This window comes from Sceloporus undulatus, chromosome 3 (assembly GCF_019175285.1).
Source record: "Sceloporus undulatus isolate JIND9_A2432 ecotype Alabama chromosome 3, SceUnd_v1.1, whole genome shotgun sequence".
NCBI lineage: Eukaryota > Metazoa > Chordata > Lepidosauria > Squamata > Phrynosomatidae > Sceloporus > Sceloporus undulatus.
Window position 1 is genome coordinate 18605632 of NC_056524.1, and position 22906 is coordinate 18628537.

At 40.9% G+C, this 22906-nt stretch overlaps 1 protein-coding gene across 2 annotated transcripts in view; it reads right to left on the reverse strand.

The window, feature by feature from the left end:
* Positions 1-7896: 7896 nt before the first annotated feature.
* MTMR2 (myotubularin related protein 2) overlaps positions 7897-22906 on the reverse strand; it is a 55444-nt gene continuing 40434 nt past the window's right edge. For both annotated transcript variants that reach the window (XM_042458932.1, XM_042458933.1), the window contains 6 exons: positions 22193-22378; positions 19428-19634; positions 14828-14920; positions 13885-13998; positions 12103-12279; positions 7897-10015 (listed from right to left, as the gene is read on the reverse strand). In XM_042458932.1, the coding sequence (XP_042314866.1) occupies positions 9854-10015; positions 12103-12279; positions 13885-13998; positions 14828-14920; positions 19428-19634; positions 22193-22378 (939 nt within the window). In that variant the 3' untranslated portion in view covers positions 7897-9853. The remainder of the gene's footprint in view (positions 10016-12102; positions 12280-13884; positions 13999-14827; positions 14921-19427; positions 19635-22192; positions 22379-22906) is intronic.

Here is a 22906-nt window from a genome sequence, read left to right on the forward strand (position 1 = left end):
CAGTAGTGAGGAATTCTGGGAGCTATACTCCTTGGCAACACTGGAAGAGCCATTTCCCCTCTGTGCTTAGAGCTATATCAGGTACTGCTTGAAAAGTGACAACCTTAATATAGCCACACTAAACATGGATGCTGCAGTGGAAGAGCAGGGTATAAATCAGACAGGAAGCATCCTCCAGCTGTTGGAGTGCACTCCCCAAATGGAAGGCAGCATTGTCAACAACAGGAATACCAGTCCAAAGGGTGCTCAGCAATGGTACCTCTTCATCTTGCAGAGAACTTTCCAGTGAGGTACCACACGGTTCTGTCCTGGACCCAGTGCTATTCAACATCTTAGTCAGTGACTTGGGTGAAGGAATCGAGGGCATGCTTATGAAAATTTGCAGATGACACCAAATTAGGAGGAGTAGCTAATATCCCAGAGGACAAGATCAAAATTCAGAATGACCTTAATAGATTAGAAAGCCAAAACTAACAAAATAAATTTCAGCAGGGAGACATTTAAGGTACTACACTTAGGCAAAAAAGAATTAAATGCACAGATATATGATGGAAGACATCTGGCTTGAGAAGAGTACATTTGAAAGGGATCTAGGAGTTCTAGTCAACCACAAGCTGAACACGCTCCAACAGCATGAAACAGCAGCTAAAAATTCCAATGAGATTCTAGGCTGCATCAATAGAAGTATAGCCTCTATATCAGGGGAAGTAATAGTACCACTCTCTTCTGCTTTGGTCAGTCCTCATCTGGAATACTGTGTCCAGTTCTGGGCATAATTCAAAAAGTACATTTAGAAGCTGGAAAGTGTCCAGAGGAGAGTGGCCAAAATGGTGAAAGGTCTGGAAACCATGCCCTATGAGGAGCGACATAGGGAATCTATTTAGCCTGGAAAAGAATGTTAAGAGACAACATGATAGCTCAGTTTAAATATCTGAAGGAATGTCATATTGAGGCTAGAACAAGGTTGTATTTCTACTGCTCCAGACAATAGTACCCGGAGCAAAGTTTCAGACAGGAAAAGAGCTTCCATCTCAACATTAGGAGGAACTTCCTGACAGTAAGAGCTGTTTGGCAGTGGAAGACAGTCCCTAAGAGTGTGGTGGAGTTTCTTTCTTTGGAGGTCTTTAAACAAAAGCTGGATAGCCATCTCTTGGGGGTGCTATGATTGAGAATTCCTGCATGGCAGGTGGTTAGAGGCCCTTGTGATCTCTTCCAATTCTCTGATTCTAAAATATTCTGTGCTTACAGGAAAAAGAATTGGGAAACCAGAGTATGCTCTGATCTCTTACTGTTTCTTCAATACCAGCTGGAAATACTACAAATGAGTAGGTTATTCTTTTCCTGGCATAGAAATAAGTAATATATATTTCTGGGGGTGGGGGACAGTTGTTAAAGGCACAAGCAAGCGTGGTGGGACAGTGGCAACCCTGATTTCAAAATCATGGGTGGAATACAGAACTGTTGCAGGTTGCACCATGTGAAGCACTTCATTTTAAAGAGTACCTTATATCATGACTCTTCATAATAAAATATAACTGGTAAACAGCTGAAACAATAAGAGGGGAATGGCTAGATGATATTAGAGGCCTTTACAAAAATCCAAAACACACTGCAGAAATCATCCAGTTTGAGACCGCATTAACTCTGCTGGCTCAGTGCTAGGGAATCCTGGGAACTAGTTTATTGTGGCACCAGAGATCTTTGACAGAGAAGGCTAAATGTTTCACAAAACTACAGTTCCCAGAATTCCCTAGCATTGAGCTGGGGCAGTTAAAACATTAACAAACTGGATTATTTCTGCCATGTGTTTTGGACCAAAGTTGCTTAGCTTTGCTAGGTCAATCAGTATGAATTTGTCTACAGCATCTCTCAGGTGGCAACTGATCTCTGCTACTGTTTTACATAACTGGAATGAGGCTGAAACAGACTGAAAGCAACATGAATCTGCATATGCATTTCTTTTTGGGGATGAAGACTTGGGTTCAAATCATTCCTGAGCCATCAAACTCTTTGATTGGCCTTAAAAGTCTCTTAAGCTCTCTATTCTGCCTTCTAAGGATGGAAAATGAAAATTAGTGTTTTAAAATCCTGCTTTATCCACAAAATGCTGTAGAAACTATAATTAGCTAGTGTTAGTAAGATCTTGTTCCAAGAAGCAGATGTGACGGGTAATATCAGGTGCTATCCTGCCTTCTTTAAAGCCACACAGGCTCTGTGATCTTTCTTGTATTGTTTATGCAGACAGCTTTATGCAGTATATGTTGAACTGTTTCACCATTTCCTTCTCTGTTTCTAAACATCTGTAAATTAACTCCGCTCATACTCCAGAATTTACATGTAGACATAAGTGGTTGAAATTATAGATTTATAGCAACCAAAGGGTTATATCAGTGTCTGCATGTTGGTTGGAAGCCATTTCCCATTAGCCCCAGACCAGTTGGGTCAGTGATGAGAGATGATGAGCGCTGCCATTCAGCAACATCTGGAGAGTTCCAGTTTTTTTACCTCAGGGTTGCATGGAAGGATTCCCTTTTCACACAAAGGATGAGCAACCCCAAATCAGCTTTTCAATGGTAGAGAGGGAAGAGTAGAGCTAGGTTCTGGTGGACTGGTTCATTTGCAAATCCCTGCTGTCTTCATTTAATTTCCCAAAGAGATGAATTCAGACAGCAAGCATTTGTGTGTCAAAAGCAAGCTGCTACTGTACAACAAATCTGTAAGTATGTCAGTAGGCTGGTTTGGCTGGATGGGTCCAGTGAATGGATGGGCCCAGTAACTATGCAGTGGTGGGTCTTTGCATCACTGCTGCATGTAAACCTGTTTCTATGTTCAGAGATTTTTGTTGTCATAAGTGGGTGAAATATCAACAAACAAGAGAATGACAAATTTCAGTATTCAGGTTATAATATCTCTTTCCTAGAGACAATACATGGTAAATAATCATGTTAAAAAAACAATATACAGAAAAACCATTATTCAGAGGAAGTAGCTCATACAATCAAGGAGCCTTTTGGTCTATTATGCTTATCAGAACAGCCTGTCCCATTTCAGATTATGGGGGGGTCACCTTTTTAAAAAAAATGCTCTTACATAAAAATAACCCCACAGCCAGAAAACTAGCACAATAATCTCTGGCTTTTGTTTTCCTTGCGGGAGTTTTCCCCGATACAGGAACATTAATGCCCCTTCCATCTGAAGTGGGACAGTCTGTCTTACCCCCTGATACAGCTGCATGTACAGTATAGACCTACATAAATCCTACCCCACTTCAAATCATGTAATTCTTTACATCACCATCACAACTTTACAAAGGAATAATTGTGCACATTGCTTCCAAATAATACAAACAAGTTGCTGCGGCTAACAAAAAGGCATGTAATTAACATTCTCTGAAGATGCCAGCTACAGATGCTGGCGAAATGTCAGGAATAAACTCTTATAGAACATGGCCACATAGCCCGAAAAACCCACAAAAAACTAGGCATGTAATTACATTGCACTTCATAAAGTAAAATTGGTCCAGTACTCATCCTGTGAGACCTCTGCCTTGAATGAGATGCTGCAACATCTAGTGTCAAATTCTGCACATAAAAGCTTTAGAGGGACACGGGGCAGCAGAAGGAAACAAAAGGAAGTAATCAGCAATAACGGCTAAGGACTCTGGATCAGCTTTTCCCAACCCACCAGATATTTTGGCCTTTTAATTTCCATTATCCCAGACACTGAACATGTTAGCCAAAAACATCCAGTTGAGAGAATGCCCTAGAAGAACAGATGACACAAATTTCAGCCTACTATAGGACTGGGCCTTACTTAAGTGGGCTTCTTTTATCTTGGTCTACCATGCCTCTCATTTTCTAGTAGCTAAAAGGAACTGTTGTAGACCAGCAAAACTCACCCATAAGTGATGTGGAGAAAAATGCCACAAATCCACATGCATACCACCATCATACCTTTTTGTGGTCTCCCAGGGAAGGCAGAATACTGGAACATTGAAATCACAACCCGCTAGAACCATGTGCAAGCCAGGGACAATATGCTAACCTTTCCCACAGTGATTTAAGCTGAGATCACCTTGTCATAGCATTGTAAGAAGCTGCCCTAAGAGGATGTATCAATAGTCAACTACAGTGCTTGGATGAAGTGGTGTTCTGACCCCTGGTTTCATCTGGGTTGGTGGGGGCAAAACCAGGAAAGGGACACTTGGCCCTCTCTGCCATGGTGATGGTGGTCTCCTTGTGGAGGCCTCCACTGCCATGGCAAAGCCAGGGGCAGCACAGTAGGAGGAGGGCCTGTCCAGGTGTCACTCCTCTTCTGGTGACACACTTCTTGTATAGTATGTAAAGAGATCTTGTAACACCTCTGAGACTAACTGAAAGAAAGAAGTTGGCAGCATGAGATTTCCTAGACTTGAACCTACTTCCTCAGATGCATTTGGAAGTACACTGAAGTCTACAAAAGTTCCTGCTGCCAACTTCTTTCTTTCAGTTAGTCTCAGAGGTGTTACAAGATCTCTTTCCTTTCCTTCTTACAAAATACATAAATGGCAGTCACTCTGTCATGGATTTTAAAAAGTTATAGTCCACAAAAGGGGCGAGGAAATATACTAGCTTCCACTGACTAATTCCTTGTGGGAAGGGGAATTTTGTTGTTCTTGTTCTTTTACCTGCGGCCCTTTCATGATTAACAATCATAGCACTATGATTAATACCATCCAACTATCCTGCCTGGCAGGGACAGTCCACATTAATCCTTTGTCCTACCGCCTTTTCAGCTGCTTTTAGAAAGTTGCAGCTTCTCTCTTCTCCTGTCCCTGTCCCCTTTGTGAAGGGAAGTGACCAGTGGGGTCCCACAGGGCTCTGTCCTGGGCCCAGTGCTATTCAACATCTTTATCAATGACCTGGATGACAGAACTGGGAGCATACTTATCAAATTTGCAGATGACACCAAATTGGGAGGTATAGCTAATACCCCAGAGGACAGGATCAAGATTCAAAATGACCTGAATAGACTAGAAAGCTGGGCCAAAGCTAACAAAATGAAATTCAACACAGAGAAATGTAAGGTATTGCACTTAGGGCGGAAAAATAAAATGCACAAATATAGGATGGGTGACACCTGGCTGAATGAAACTACGTGTGAAAGGGATCTAGGAATCCAAGTAGACCACAAGTTGAACATGAGTCAACAGTGTGATGCGGCAGCTAAAAAGGCCAATGCAATTTTAGGCTGCATCAATTGAAGTATAGTGTCTAGATCAAGAGAAGTAATAGTCCCACTCTATTCTGCTTTGGTCAGGCCCCACCTGGAATATTGTGTCCAGTTCTGGGCACCACAATTCAAAAAGGACATTGAGAAACTGGAGTGTGTCCAAAGGAGGGCGACTAAAATGGTGAAGGGTCTGGAAACCATGCCCTATGAGGAACGACTTAGGGAGCTGGGGATGTTTAGCCTGGAGAAAAGAAGGTTAAGAGGTGATATGATAGCCCTGTTTAAATATTTGAAAGGATGTCATGTTGAGGAGGGAGCAAGCTTATTTTCTGTTGTTCCAGAGAACAGAACCCGGAACAATGGATGCAAGCTACAGGAAAAGAGATTCCACCTCAACATTAGGAGGAACTTCCTGACAGTAAGGGCTGTTCGACAGTGGAAGGCACTCCCTCGGAGGGTGATAGAGTCTCCTTCCTTGGAGGTCTTTAAACAGAGGCTGGATGGCCATCTGTCGAGGATGCTCTGATTTGGATTTCCTGCATGGCAGGGGGTTGGACTGGATGGCCCTAGTGGTCTCTTCCAACTCTACGATTCTATGATTCTATGAACTTCAATTTCTGCAAATTGAGGTCAATTCAATAGGGGGAGAGGAGTGGAGGGACAGAATCTTGCCCATCCCTGTAGTCTCAGGAAAAAGCAAATTGCTATAGTTTCTCCTAGCTTGTGTGTGCTGCTTCAATAATAACTTTTGCTGTCCTGACCACACTCTAGTGTTGTTGGCCACACATGGTCCAGTTTTCATCTGTGAAATATTGGATGGTATGCATGATTCCAGTTTAAGGCTGCCGCCTCTGAAATCTTATGCTTTGTAGGTTGGTGAGGCACTGGAGCAATCTGAGAGAATTCCAACCACCCTTCTGCAATCAAAAAATCCCAGGATTTCATGGCATGGTAGATGGGCAGTTAAAGTGGACTTGCAGTGCTACAATTGTGTCATGTGAAAAGGCACCTGGTTCCTGGAAATCTTTTGTTCGGCTTATCTGTAAAGCAAACTACAGACAAATCTTGTCACTCTGGATCATCATTTCATTCAGTAATGCTAAATAATGCCTTTCCAGCAGACATCAACCCTGACACAATGCTGCCCCCTTCTCTCTCTTGATACAGTAGAACTTTAGAATGTGTAGATATGGCATCCTGGCATGTCCATAAACACAAACAGAAATTACAAAACATTGGGAGAAAGTTTAGAAAAGTTCCCCTTTAGGACTATAACTCCCATGCTGTCTGAAATAATCCAAAAAAGGGGCCCTTTGCCAAGCCCTGCACTGCAACAAGGATGTGCCTGCCTCCCTCACTCCAAAACACAATACACGCTTTTCAAGTTACTGCTACGATACTATAAAGGCAAACAATAGGTATCAGGCTGTTGGAAAGCAAAATTACACTACTCACTAGCTATCACTTCACAGTGCCATTTTAACAAGATTCACCCACCCACCCACCCATGTAATGCCAAAATATTAACATACCTAATGCCCGTTACTGTGGTGGGGAGGAGAGAAGAGTGGCCTTTTGCCAAATTAAAAAATGTGTCCCTTTCCTAAGCATTGCAAGCTAAAGGCAATGAAAAGACTACTTAATGGCTTGAGCTGAGTAGACACTTATCACTGGCACCCCTTATTGTTAACATCTGTTTCACTGTGACTGATGGCAGCACTTATTACAATTATTGGTCTGGAATCCTCCAGATAATTTTGGCTTCTCATTTGAGTCAGCGCAGGGAATGGTCAGTAAAAATGGGAGCTGTACCTCTGGTGAACACTTAGTTATGTAATGCTGGGCTGGACAATGGTCTCATCTAAAAAGAAAAGGAGAATTGGATGTAAAATGGAAACCCTGTTTAATACAAGAAGATTTCAAGTATCAATATGGCAATTATTTCCTCCTATTAAATAAGGCATTGCTTTAGCAATGGATCATGGCTAGCAATGGCCAGCATCCAGTTACTGATATAGGCAGAAATAAGGCTGGGCTATGCATACAGAGTGAATTTTGTGGTAAATGAACAACAGTCATATCCTGTTTATGGTGGTGGAAGCAATGTTCTGCATGTGGAACTATTGCCCATGCATATGCGTCCTGCACATTGCTGTTGCATTACATTGCTATTCATCATAGGGGTTGTGCATTGGAAGCATTACACAACTCCTCTGGTGGATAGTTAGACTAATCTGAAGTGATGTAGTGTCTTAGTTTTATTTGGATCTTTGCCAGTATAAAGTTCCAGCATTTTAGAACAAGTCTCTCTTGTACTGTTTTGTGTTGTTTTGAAATCTAAAGAATAGGAACTGAGCCATTGGCTGCTTCTCCAAGTCTAGAAAGAGTTTAATCATTTTCAGCTGGCATCCTCTAGCTGGGTGATTATTGTCAGCTGTTGTTAGCCCTCAAATCAAGGGTGAAAGGGTTTTCTGGTTGCTTGTGACTAGAAAACCTCTCAATAAAGATGGTGGCAATGAACTCAAAGCTTCAGAGTACTTTCCTTAAAAGAGTACCTAAGACAGTGGTTCCCAACCTGTGGGTCGGGACCCCTTTGGGGGTCGAATGACCCTTTCATGGGGGTTGCCTAAGACCATTGGAAAACACTTATTTAATTAAAGTTATGAAGTAGCAATAAAAATAATTTCATGGGTTTGGGTCACCACAACATGTGGAACTGTATTAAAGGGTTGCGGCATTAGGAAGATTGGGAACCACTGAGCTAAGAGCTTGGGACATATTTTTTTTTCTTGTTACACTGAAAAGCAATCAGTTGCTGTTATTTCTTGTGGTGCTGAGAAAACAATTGGTTGCATTACATGAGTATTGCTTTTCCATTATCTTCTGTGGGGAAAAATGCTCAGCACTTTGTCTATCTAAATAAATTGCCTGGTACCATCTAGTAATGGACTCAGTTCTTGAACTTTAAATGGTTAATTTTTTCTCTACACTTCCATTACTTTTTTGAGGAGAAGAAATCCTTAGAATTGATAAGAGAATGGCATAAAACATGGGAAATTCCTGTCAGGAAGCTTCAAAAATTGCACTTCAAAAAGGAAAAGAAACCATCACTCTTACTTAATGCCTGAATCTTGCTGGTTAGTACCAAGTAGGATAGACTCACTGAGTCAATTATTGAATGATGAGACAACATAATGGGTCTCATTGGTGCGGTACAGACCACCCTAAAAGGGTGGCCTCCCAGCGCCTGTTTTTATGCCCGAGGGAAGCTGCAGCCGTCAAATCGTGCGGCTTCCCAGCAGCGGAAAAAGAACCCGCAAAAAGCGGGTTCTTCTCAAGCTGTGGTAGCGGCGTAACAAGTGCACCACTGGCGCAATCATTACGTAGGCGCCATGTAGACGCCATGCGGCATTTAACAATGGCAACACCATGTATACAGGATGCCGCCATCGTTGCGCCTTCGTCACGTGTGAGGGTTGCAGGGCACGTGGGCGCTCCGCCCCCCAGGCAACTGAAGCACGTGATGAGAGCGTCAGAAAGACCCGTTTGTACCGGGCCATTGATTCAGTGGGTCTATTATAGTGGGAAATAACAATAGGATTCAGATCATTGGCTTCTTTTGAAATGTGGTTTCATCACACCTTTACACCCCCTTCCCAGAGCTATATGTAATGGCACTGCTCATAAACATGTTCCATCTAAGGTCTAGGGTGGCATCCCTATTATGTATGCTTAATTCCTATACAAATATAACACCCATATTGCATCTAGATTGCTGTCATCTTTGTTGGGGGACCACCAGTCCAATCAAGGGACTGCAGTTCTCTTTAAAGTCTGTGCTCATTCATGCCTTCACTATTTAATCTGATAGAGTTTAGGGTCTCCGTCAGGCTTATTCAGAAGTGTTTTCATGACAGCAGGAGCAGTGACATGAGGCTCTCCAGATATCGTTGGACTGCAATTCCCATTATCCATCACCACTGGCTATGCTGGCAAGGGCTGATAAGAGATGGAATTTAACAATAGCCAAAGGGCCACATGTTCTCCATCGTTGCTTGGTGGGGGAGATAAACTGTTGCAACTGTGTACGAGTCTTAATCTTTATTACAATGCATTTCTTTTATCTTTTTGAATTTTTCTGAGCTTTGGGGAACAGCTTCTCAAGTGGCAAAGGTGGTACAGAGAGAACAGCCAGCCCCAATGCACACAACCAAAGTCTATGCCCTCCCCTCTTGCCACTCTTTGCATCCAAGCCACTTCTTTTGATGTTTACATGCTTCCAGGTGGAGAAATACATCATGTTCTCCACTTCAGAGCAGAAACAACAACTGTTCAACATCTTGAGTTCCATTTATAAATATTCTACTTTTGTCTTCAGAGGCTTGCAGTTACTTTCCTTGTAATTAGCCCTCAAGAAGTTTAATCATATAAGAAGCCTTTAAAAGAAAGAAAGAACTTTTGCTTCCTGTAGTGTTACAGTCCTAATAAAATATCCTGGAGAGATATAGCGTAATAAATAGAGCATGTAGACTCCAAAATACCTGCTTTTTAAGTTCAGAGGTTTTTCTTTTAAGCCTCCTTTTCCAGAAAAGCTGCCTTACAATGTCAATATCATTCTGGGGAGATCATAATCTGTGTTGTGTTATACAACAGTCTGGACTGGGGTAACACATTGAGCAGGAGAGCTAGCTCTCTCGGAGGATGGAGTGGAGCGGTTGGCAATTTCTCGTTGGAGTTCATCCACTTTCTTCTGAAGCTCTGCCCGTTTCACCAAGAGCTCCTTATAACGGTTGTGCACTGGCTCCTAACAAGGACAGAAGAAGCTTTATATTCAGCCTTGCAACAGAAAACCAATCATCAGTCATATGATGCTAAATTTTGAAATGCAAGTTCTTATAATGCCCCAGAGCCATTTTCTGAAGGGGAATCCAAAACTTTAAGCAGCTGCCTTGATCCATAATAACAAACAGTTCAAGAAAGTTTCATCTCCACCCAAACAGGACCTTTATAAAGCTAATGGGTATTGATTATCAATTCAAGATCAGGCTACTTCAAAATATTTTGCAGTACTACAGAGACAACTCATAGCAATACATTACTAATGAGGAAATCCATCCCTATCACCCACCTTGGTCTTACCTACTATGAGGATTGCAGCTTAGTTTGGAAGGCACAGGGAGGTTTGAGGAGGGTGGCACATGATATCATTGTCTCTACTAATTTAAAGTTCTAGCACTATGAGCCTGCAAGTCTTAACTCCACTACACCACAGGTCTGGTTTGATTTGGTGGGGCTTTATAGCTCAGTCCCAGAACCTGCCTTCATTGTCAAAACCAAGCCCTTGAGCATGCTGAAATAATAAAAAAGGACAGAACACAGGGAATATAAGCAGAGTTACACTGCTGAAGTCGCATCTGGGACTAAGGTCTAATCTGCACTGCAGAAATAATGCAGTTTGATACCACTTTAACCACCATGGCTTAAAGTTATGGAATCCTGGGATTTGCAGTTTGTTGTGACACCAGCGCTCTCTGACAAAGAAAGCTAAATATCCCACAAAACTACAAATACCAGAATTCCATAGCACTGAGCCATGACAGTTAAAGCACTACATTAATTCTGCAATGCACATTAGACCTATGTAGTTCAAGGTGTCAATTTCCAGAAAGACTCCAGAATACTGATTCTGGAGAAAGCAGCCTCTAGAAAGGCTATTTGAATAGAAATTTCTGTATCAACAGCTGAAACAGAGCAATGTTGGCACACTCTAATATTAACCAGCTGGGGAATTCCATACAAAGGAAGCTAATATACTAAAAGTTTTATTCTTAGTAGACTTCAGTAGACTTCAGTCTCCTGAGATACAAACACCTCAGCGAACTCAGGTTCATATGGGTTCATATGGGACCAGCTATCCTGGTCTCAAACTGATCAGGTCTTTACATATTAACAAAAAAACTTTAACCCTGGTCCAGCAAGAAGCAAGGACAGACTTCTTCACTGAAGTGTTATATGAGGGGGTGTATTTAAGCCCCAAGAAGTTTTGGACATCAACTCCTTACTGGGATTCTGGAAGTTGTAGTCTAAAGCATTGGAGGCCTACAGATTCCTCAACCCTGTTATACTTTGACAAAGGAGGGTTCCTGACAATTAGCTGCAGCTTTCAGATCAACTGTAAGGGGAGGAGTCTCATTACATATTATCTGCCAGTTCAGAGGTAGTAGGCCTCTGAATGCCAGTAGCTTGACAACAATAGGAGAGATCTATTATTGCCCCCCACATCCTGCTTATAGACTTTCTGTAAGGCTGGCCATTTTGAAAGATAGGATGCTGGACTTGATACACCTTGGATTTGATCCAGAAGTGGTGCTTTTATTTTCATCCAGCAGAGAAACTTTGGACAGAAAAATGTGAGTATCAAAGCAGGTAGTTCTACTCAGTAGATTTCTACTGGTACTGATACTGCAACTTGGAACAGTTCTAAATACGAGTTGCCATTGTGTACAATAAGGTATGGGTGGAAGGAACCTTGCACTCTGTTGGAGCACTTGGAAAATTTACTGTTCTGAATGACAACTTTCAGAAACTCCAAACAGTGCAGCCATGTTGGCTGGGGCAGTCTGGAAAGGGTAGGTTTTGTTTTATTTCAAAAGCTCTCCCTTCTTGTATCACTGACAGATTTCTGGTCCTTCAAACAAATGAGGGGGGATGTATAATTCTGTGATAGAGATGCAAAAACATGAACCAAATAACCGCTAATGCTGCAACTCCAATGGGACAAGAATCTTGATGAATGTAACGGCAACACCAAGGAACATATCAAAGGAGTAGGCAGGACAGCTGCACGCTCCTGACTTACTCCAAATCTCTTTTTCCTCTGAATCAGCTCACCTGTGGCTTCATCCGTGGGTTCCAGCGGATGTAGTAACCTACCCAAAGCTCTAGATGGCGCATGCTAGCCACAGGATACAGGACATGGTTGGTATAGCTGGCGTACAGAGGGTTGGTGAAGTCGTCCAGCTGGCTGTTTATGTAGGACCACAGTGACACAGTCTTTTTTGGAAGGCCCTAGAAAGGAAGAAGAGAAGTGTTTTTATCTGAGGAATAGCAGGGCCCAGTTGTAGCATGTAGCATTTACAGAAATATTATAGGAGAAGGATGGGGATATTGTGGCCCTTGAGATGTTGCTGGACTGCTAATCCCACCAGCCTTAGTTGGCATATTTAATGGTGAGCGCTGATAGGCACAGCATTCCAGCATGTGAAGTCGAAGGCTTTCATGGCCGGCATCCATGGTTTTTTGTGGGTTTTTCGGGCTATGTGGCCATGTTCTAGAAAATTTTCTTCCTGACGTTTCATCAGTATCTGTGGCTGGCACCTTCAGAGAAAGATGCCAGTCACTGATGCTGACGAAATGTCAGGAAGAAAATTGTCTAGAACATGGTCACATAGCCTGAAAAAACCACAAAAAACTACCTCTGTGTCTATTTGTCTTTTGGAGGGGGTGCTTAAAGCAAGTAAGAAGCAGGATCTGCACTTGTGCTATTCTTGGATCTGCACTTGTGCTATTCCAATGGGTTGTGGTATGCTGAGGTGGTCACATAGTTTGAAAAGCACATTTTCTTCAGTTTATAAATATAAAGCACTATAAAACACTATAACTTTCTTTAAAAAGAAAGAAAGGAGGAAAGAAAGATATTTTTCTGTTCCAAGATGTCTCTGAATTAAGAAAAACCCTCAAAGGTGGGAATAAAATGGTCCAGGACAACAGAAACACCATTTGGATTTAAAAAATACAAAACAAAACAAGAAAATCCATCAACAAATACCACAAGCTCCTGACATATTCACTGTATTTGGAAGAGCTCTCTGTTTCCGAGAGAGAGAGAGAGAGAGAGAGAGAGAGAGAGAGAGAGAACAAACATATTTTTGAGCAAAACAAAGTGCCAGAGACTGGGGTGCTTGAAAGCAGGGGTGGGAATTGTGAGGCCATCCAGATCTTATTAGCCCCCAACCCTGCTTGAAAGGATAATCATACCTCCTGGAGTCTTCTAAGGCATGTGATCCCCCTTTCTTTAGTGAAAAGGCCACATATTCAATAGGGGGGCCTGTGGGTGGCTCACTGCTGAGCCCAACCTCAGCCTTCAGGAGAAATCACCCCCTGCAACAGTCTAAAGAAGACTGAGCAAGCTGGTGACTGGTTGCTGGGAGACTCCAGAAACCCAAGGAGATGGAATGGACTGAAAATGGAATCCTGAACAGGAATCACTTTGCATTGCAACGTTTTTGTTACAGATTCTATTTGTCTCTTCATTAAAGTCATTTCTGAACATTTTGTCAGACACTAGTGTGATCAGGTGGGGCTCTGCAAAGTAAGAAGCAGGATTTAATTTCTGGAGAAGGGGTATGGTTTACATTCCTGATTTAAGACGGTTGTGTTTTATGTCTCAAGGTAGAGCTCATTTGATTCTGCACAAACCTTTGCATACAAGATATTTTTATACCTTCCAATTCACTGGCATTCTCACTGAGATCAGAAAAAAAAACAACCCATAATTCACAGAATGCAAGTTAATTTCTCCTAGTGCATGAAGGTTAAAAGGGGAGGACTAAAGCTGGCAATGATTCAGGAGCAAAACATTTTTCTTTTTAAAAAAGCATCTGGGCTTTTTACCTCTTTCACCCTCTGCTGCTCACTATTACATAGGAATGTCCCGAACAAACAGCTGTAGAGGTGGTCCAGAACAGTGATCAGAAAGCACTCGTTGAATTCAAAGGCTGTGGGAAACTTCAAAAGACAAGCAATGCAATTTGTTTATTTTCACTGGACACTTCTCACTCGGTACATGAAAATATATTCCTGCAAAAGGTTTACACTGGAGTTGGGGGAGACATTTGGCTGGGAAGAAGGGGAGAAAGGGCCCATCCTTCTTTTATCTCCTGGTGAAGATTTTGTTTGCATTACTGTCTGGCAACCTCTCCTTTATGAAACCATATTATTACTTGACTGTTTTACATATTCAGTAAAGAATGCTGAATGACAGGCAAAAACTGGACAGAGAACGGGCCAGTGCTTAGGAAAGTTACTTTTCTGAACAATAACTCTTAGAATCCCACAGGCAGCATGACCATAGGTCATGTTGGCTGAGAAATTCTGGGTGTTGCAGCCCCAAAAGTAACTTATCCAAGATCTGGGAAGGACTTATGCAAACATGTGCATATGAAACTTTGTAAAGGTTTGTAATTCAGTTGTAGAACACATGCTTTTTGTGCCAAATAACACAACCATGTTTCTGATTATGGAAACAAAGAGTAGATGCAAACCTGAAAGGTTGGTGGCTTTTTCTTATTTTCTAATCCTTACCAGTCAACATTAGAAGCTCCCTCACCTCCATCCCAAAATTGGGTATCTGGAGAAATAGCTTAGTTCTGATCAATGCAATCCTGTGTGTATCAGTCATTTCCACTGAGTGTAATGGGACTTATTTCCAGGTACATGTACACAGTATTATAGACTTGCACTACCAGTGATGCATCCAAAAAGTGAGAGATTCAGTCTACATCTGCTGACTTGTGGGAGGATTAATTTTTCCTTTATAGCAGTCCAGAGAATGTACCTGTCGTGTCATCTGCCACACACAGTCAACAAACTGGAGAAAAACGGGGGATCTGTCTGCATCTGCATGATTTTTATCTCCATGGCCCACTCTCTAGAAGAAAGAAAAAGAATAACAGAGGAAAGCTATCACCCATGAAAAAGCACTATCATAGAAAAACAGAGCAAGAGTAGAAGACCTGATACCCTCCTGTTTTGGACTACAAGCCAAATCATCTCTAAACACTAGTCATGCTAACTGGGAATGATGGGAGTTGCAATCTAAAATGTTGGCAGGATTTGGGTTGAGACAAAGGAATTAGGGACTGCACCAGGGAAACTGCCAGTATTATCAAGTGTCTGAGCAGAAGGCTATTTATAAAGCAGTCGGAGTGGTGGGAAGGAGGAAAATGACTGCTAATATAGTGTTCTCTTTCACTGTAGACATACTGAGGAGACCATAGCACAGCAGTAGAGTGCCAAGTTCAATTCCTGATATCTCCTGTTAGAAAGAGGGTGGAGAATGTGTGGCCCCTAACTCATCCACTTGGTAGCCCTGTAACTCTGGGCCCAAACAGATAGGCCAAAATAAAGCTGCTTCAGGTCACTTTGGAGGTATGCTGTTGAAATGATGCATGGGTCCTAAGAGGCCAGAAGCTGTGCCAAAGCTATACTCCAGGGCAGGATCATCATCATCATCATTCATCATCATCATCATCATCATCATAATTTTATTTGTATCCCGCCCCTCTGAGAACAATCGGGGCGGCTAACAAAGTTAAAAATACAAAACATATAAAATCCCTGGTACCCTCCCCTCCTTAAAAAAGTATTAAATCCAATGCAATATTTAAAAAACAGAACAAGAAACAACAACAAACAAACATACAAGTTAAAAACTGACCAGAAGGTCAACAACATCATACCAACAAGCAATCAGTGGGAGCAGCAGTATCTTTCTCAGACATTTTTCTAAGGCCGGGTTCTCTATTCCGGCAGGCCGTTCCACAGTCTGGGGGCGATCATTTCAACAGCATACCTTCAAAGTGACCCGAAGTAGCTTTATTTTGGCCTGTCTGTTTGGGCCCTTTGTCAGCTTTAGCATAAGAACAGGATCTCTTTTCCATTACACAAGTATAGTACAGTACTATATTCCACTTGGACTGCCATGGCTGCATGCTATGGAATTCCAGGGTTTATTGCTTGTTGAGACAGTAGAGTACTGTGGCTGAGAATTCTAAATTTGTTTGTTATTTGCTGTCTAGCTGACTTTGACTTATGGTGACCCTATGAATGAGATATGTTCAACATCCCTGCTCATCAACACCCCTGCTCAGGTCTTGCAAACTCAGGGCAACTCTGGCTTCCTTGACTGAATCAATCCACATGTAGTACAGTCTTCGTCTTTCCCTATTGCCTTCCGTTTTACCTAGCATTGCCATCTTTTCCAGTGAGGCACGTTATCTCATTATATATCCAAAGTATAACAGCCTCAGTTTAATCATCTTGACATCTAGTGACACCTCAGGTTTGATCTGCTCTAAAACCCATTCATTTGTCTTTTTAGCTGTCCATGGTGAATCCCAGGATTCTATGGTAAGCTGCTATGGCAGGTAAAATGGAATACTGTATAGTGCTACAGCTGTGTAATGTGAAAGTTCCCCAGGTCTCTAGGCAGTATGCTAGAGGGCAGCAGAGAATGTAGCATGATGAAAGAGAACAAATAGAATACATTTTGGCTCTCTGATTTTTTGTTATAGGAAGATGGTGAGAGCCAGTGTGGCGTAGTGGTTTGAATGTTTGACTCTGGAGACCAGGGTTCAAATCCCAGCGTGGCCATGTAAACCCACTGGGTCACCCTGGGCAAGTCACACTCAGCCTCAGGGAAGATAATGGCAAACCTGCTCTAAATAAATCTTGCCAAGAAAACCCCGTGATAAGTTTGTCGTAGGGTTGCTGTAAGTCGGAAATGACTTGAAGGAACACAACAACAATAATAGGAAGATGAGTGGAGAGTCGACATGGCATAGTGGTTTGAGTCTTGAGCTTGGATTCTGGGAGACCAGGATTCGAATCCTCACTCAACCATGGTATTCTACTGGGTGACCTTGTGCAAGTCACTCTTTCAGCCTCAGAATATAGGAAAGCCCCTCTGAACAAATCTTGCTCCCAAAACCCCATAATAGATTCACCTTAGGGTTGCCATAGGTTGGAAATGACTTGAAGACACACATCAACAAGAAGTAGGGAATTTCAGAGGGTGTTGCTTGTTACCGGGTTGTGTGACAAACAATATCTGCTGAAACTCCCTCTTGAAGGCACATAATAACAAGATAAGTGACATCAGGTTTCCAAGTTGCAAGAGGTTAACTTTATTGTAGCCATTCTGAATACCGCTATTGAAAAAAAGAATATGTGGCCTCCAGGTGTGTTGTATGGCAACTCCTGTCAGCCAGCATAACCAATGGTGAAGGGTGATGGGCACTGTAGTTCCACATCACAACTGAATCATAAAGACTAGGAACTAGGAGATGGAAAAGATCTCTTCCAGGGTACTTAGGGAACCTCTGGTCGTGGTAAACAATACCAGGTCAACAACCTGCCTGAGTATAGGATAGCTTCTGATTATCTTTAAAAAAAAAATAGAATAAATATTTTGAAAGATATATTAAATAACCATTATCATATCATAGCCACTAAATAAAATAATATGAATTGTAGCAATTTCATCATATTAAATGACCATTATCATATAGCCAATTTTATCATATTAAATGACCATTATCATATAGCCATCAAATAAAATAATCTGAATTGTAGCACTTTCAGGGTATATTTTTAAAAATGCAAAACAATAGAAGAATAAATGTACAGTGGACCCTTGTTATACACTGGGGTTTGGTTCCAAGATCCCCTGTGGATAACAAAATCCTTGGATGCTCAAGTCCCATTAAATATAATGGCATAGTAAAAGGTTTGATATTTGAAATTTATACTTTTTTGGAACATTTTCAAACCGTAGATGCTTGAATCCGTGTATAAAAAAAAGTGTATAAGAAGGGCCAACTGTACAAACTTGTAAATTTCTGGGTTGGAAGTAAAGCAACCCCCAACCAAAAAACAAACAAACAAACAAAACCAATACAAAAACACAAAAACAAAAGCAGAACATGATATATCCATATCAAAGAAAGAAACAGAGCATGCTGCTTTGTCATGCAAGTGTTCTTTATTCCAAAAAACTATAAACACTTTCCCCAGTCACTGAAAAATCTGGGCATAGCATTAAACCTTCCAGCATGTGACTTAATGTGGTTACATTACTCATGGCCAAAACTTTCTTCAGCTATTCCTCTCTCTGCCAGCCGTTTTAAAGCTCTTCCTGTTCTTTTGCCAACAGTATTTGAGCAGCTGCTAACAGACATTAGCTGTCTGTTTCCCCAAAGCTAAGAGAAATTACTTATTTTGTACTATAGCTCCCAGAAGCCTCTAGCTAACATGACTGCTGCCTGCAGGATTTGAGGACCTGTAAATCCCGAATGTAACTCTGTGTGCTCTATGCTCATACACAGCCTGTTAAAATCAAAGTGGGGATAGACTTCAGGTTTGCTGGATCTACTTTCTTTTTAAAATCAAATTATTAAGGTCCACCAACTAGAACCATTTGCAAAATATTAGCATTAAGCAGGCAGACTTTTGCTACAAGTTAAGGAACACAGTGCCTCTTAGCATGTGCTCAGCCCAGGAATTTTTGCTTGGTATTGTAACATGCTTGGTATCAGAGAGCCAATATGCTGTATTGATTTGAGCACTGGACTATGACACTCTCTCAGCCTCAGAGGAAGGCAAAGGCAACCCCCCTCCCTTGAACAAATCTTGCCAAGAAAACACCATGATAGGTTTGCCTTAGGGTTGCCAGAGACTGGAAAATGACTTGAAGACACAGAACAACAATCAGAACTGATATAAATCCTTTCACACAAAAATCCACACCAGAACTGGAATCTTGCTGGTGCCATACACCTGTGTAAAATCACTTACATATGTAGTTTTACTTTTGGGGTTATGTGCAACAGATGTATTCACTTCCCAGTTGCACAAACAAATGTAACTATTTACCATGAGTCTAAATCTTATTGTTGGTCCCAACCAGAATAGAGCCATTGTACATTCTTGGATGTTGCATAACTATTCATCAGTGCCCTCAGTGTAGCACGTGATTTGTTGGGACTGCAGAAAAATGATGCATTCTTCATTACACAATAAGCAGCCACAATAGCAGAGGCATGGTTGGCTGCATGTATTGGTATTCAGCAGAAAGGTGATATAGTACAACCAGTATGTAACTTCATGTAGATTTAGACTACACATGCATGATGTAGGATCTTGCCCCTGGTTTCTCCCCCAAACATTTTTTCTCAGCAACCTAACTTAGGAGGTAAATGGTTTTCAGATGCTGCTCCTGTTAAAAATTAAGGCCTTGATGATTTCCAACCAATGATCCAGACATTCACCAGCATATCCTAATCTACGTTCTGTCCACCAACCCCCATCTTAAATCATTTAATAGCAACATTTGCAATGGGCAATCATTTTTGTCACTCTAGAAGTCACCAACTCACCAACTGAAACCTGTGCCCGAAGCTCAACCATTCTTTCTCCACTAGCACTTCAAAGCCCCGGATTGTACGGTAGTAGCCATCCAGCATGAGCATGGCAAGGGAAGTGAGCTGGGCGGTTCGATCCCAGCCATCACTGCAATGCACGACCACGGAGGTCTTCCCCGATTCCACCTTGTCGGCTATCCGAAGAGCACCAGCAAGAATCAGCTGGGTTAAAAAGGGTATTCTGTGATTGTGATATTCATTATGAACAGAGAATGACTTCAAGGAAGACAGTGGAATGGGCCCACCTATTTTACAATTACAATTAAGAATGAGAACCAAGCATTGGACATTTTTGCAAGCATGTTCACTTCATCAGGAAAGGAAGGATGGAGGACAGGAGGAATAACAAGATCACCAAGACAGTGTGTTTAACAGGGAATTATTAAATGTAGTTTTAAAATTTTTGACACTGATACATTGATACATTCCTTCAATGTTCTCCTGCTCTCCACCAGCCAGTAAATGACTGTGAAGCGGGTAAAAGGTGGCTTTGGGGAGCGAGTCTGGTTATATTGTGAAGTTGGTAGAGCATTCTAACCTCTGCAACAGCTAAAAGAATAACATATGAAGGCGTAAATTGTACTTGCACCTGCATAGGTCAGTAACAGGATGCTAGCCAGTGTTTTCAGCTAAGTTCTTACATCAAACACTCAGTTAGCCTGAGTAACAATTTAGACAGTAGTGTCCCAGAGGAAGGGTTTCAGCAGCTTCCAAAAATGTGACAGAGCATCTAGATTCCTATCTATTGTAAGCAATCATATTAGTGATGCATTTTCCAGGGACAGATGAAAGTCTTTACCAGAGTGGGATCAAATATTGAAGCTGCTGAAACCATACTGATAAAATCTGTAAAGTCAGATAAAAGCTAATAAAGTCTGGTGAGGACTCAGGAGAGAGTCTTCTTGGTGCCTGCTCCCAGGCTACCACACTCTTTTCGTAAAGAAGCTCCATTTACCCCTCTTCTCTCTTTCTGCTGGCAGGCAAAGACCTTCTTATTTAAAAAAGGCCTTCAGCTTTTAACTGGTTGGGTAGTGCAATTGTTATGCTGATTATCACCCTTCACTCTTAAACCATTGCTATTCCACTTTAACTGCTCTGGCTGTCTCCAATTGCATTCTGGGATTTGCAGTTTAGGAAGGGGCATTTAGAATATTCAGTGAGAGAGCTCTTGGGCCTCACTGAACTACAAACCCCAAAATGCAACAGGAGGCAGTCAGTGCAGTTAAAGTAGAACGGCAACGCTTTAAGAGTGTAATGCAATAATCTACATGTATAAAAAGTTTTAATGTGTATTCAACTGTTCTAAATTAATTTTTATTTATTTATTTAAAGAATATTTAAGAATAACAAAGCTTCATTACAATTTCAATAACATGGTACAAGAGTCCAGTTAAGTATGCTAACCAACAAAAGTATTTATACCATCAAAAAAGAGTTACAATCCGATTCAAATTTGACTTCCTGTGTATTCTGAGTTATGTGTCTTATATCTTATAATCATGACCTTCTGTAGGTTGAAAGCTATTTTACTGGATTCAGTATTTAATCATGCCATATTTTATGTTTTGAGATGCCTAAACTAAATAAACAAATTTAGCTTTAGTGCAGAGATGCTTTTTTGCAGTAGTTCTTTTGTCTACCTTTTATTGAGTTTTAATAATAATGCTTAATTTTAATTTTTAAAATAATTCAATAATTTAAATAATAATTAAAGTTTTCATTTTAATGCTTAATACTTATATCTGGATTTTAGCCTCTTTGTCTGTTACTATCCATTTATTTTTTACAGTATGCTGTCAGACAGTTCCAGTCTTTTTCTGTGTTTTCCGTAAGTTTTCTGTTAAGTGTTTGTGTTAATCTGTCCATTTCGATTACTTCTAGCATTTTTGAAAGCCATGTATCTATATCTGGGGCATTCTTTTTTTTCCATCTCTGCGCGTATATTATTCTTGCCACTGAGGTCATATATAGGAGTTATCTCCACTTCTTCTTTAGAATATCATTAGCAGTTTTGTTGACCATGTTTAATAAGTATACTTCTGGTATCAGTTGAAATTTAACTCCTATAATTATGCTTATTTCTTTGTGACTTCCCTCCCAATAGTTTCTTGCATACAAGCATTCCTACCAGAGATGAAACCATGTTCCTGTGATTTTTTTTCACACAACAGTACTTTTGTTGTCCGGTTTTATATACTGTGTTGATTTTGACAGGCGTTAGATACTAATATAGTGTATTTCCATCTTAATGATTTTTATGGTGTTGTTTTTTTTTTTTTTTTTTTTTTTTTTGTAAATTTGTGACTCTTCAACTGGGCTTGATGCCAGCTATCCAAATCTATTACTCTGTCGATGTCTCTGGCCCATTTTATCATGTTATCGTTAATTGCATTTTGCTCTAGTTTTATTTCCATTAAAATTTTAGAAAATTTGGATGTTAGTTTTTTCTCCTCTCCTTCAAAGATTTTGTCTAATTCATTTGGGATATTCTCAAAGCCTTTTTGTTGTAAATCTGCTTTAAACCTTTTAGTTAGTTAACTGTTCTAAATTAATGTTTCTATGTGAAGTGTTGTCTAAATGCTTTTTAAATGCTTTCTATAATAGATTGTTTTAGCTATATTGTTTGTATTGGGTCTCATATGGGGGGAAAAGGATATAAATTAAATAAATAAATAAAAGAACCCAAAAGGATGGCCATATGTGCACACTCACCAACATACCTTGATATGCTCTAGCCAGTGCGTTGACTCAAGATTAGACAGCCAGTGCGTCTCTTCTATGTTGGGATAAACAATCTCTTTAAGTTTCCTCAATGACTCTCTCATAACATGGATATTATGGATGTCCAGAAAAACCAAGTCTGTATTCTGATAGGCATCCTCACTTTCATAACCTCCTCCTTTAGCCTACAAAAGAAAACACACTTTAGATAGTCTTTTGTCTATGTATTATCCTCCCCCCCCCAAAAAAAAACCCTGGAAGCTGAATTTCATGGAATGCTTTGTCCTATGTTGAGGTGTACAAATTATAGCCTTCTTGATATTGTTGGGCTGCAACCTCCTAGACAGCATAGTCAATGGTGAGAGACTATGGGAGCTGCACTCTAACAACATTTGGGGGGCCAAGGGTTGTTCACCTCTGCCATACATAATCTCCAGAAATGGCTGTTAGGTTTCATATGGGAAGACCTTTTTTTCTGTGTGTAACAGATCGGTTGTAGGAAGGAACATGGCCTTTTTTTAGCCTCAAACCTATGGAATAAGTTCCCTGAGATTGTGTACGACTGCACTTTTAAAAACAAACCACAAATCCCATGTTTTTAGATACAGATGGGTTTATCACATGGAGGGTGAATTGATAAAATCCCATGCAGAAATGGGATTTTAAAATCCGAGTGCTGTTTGTCAGATTTGTTGATGTGAAAGCGAAATAAT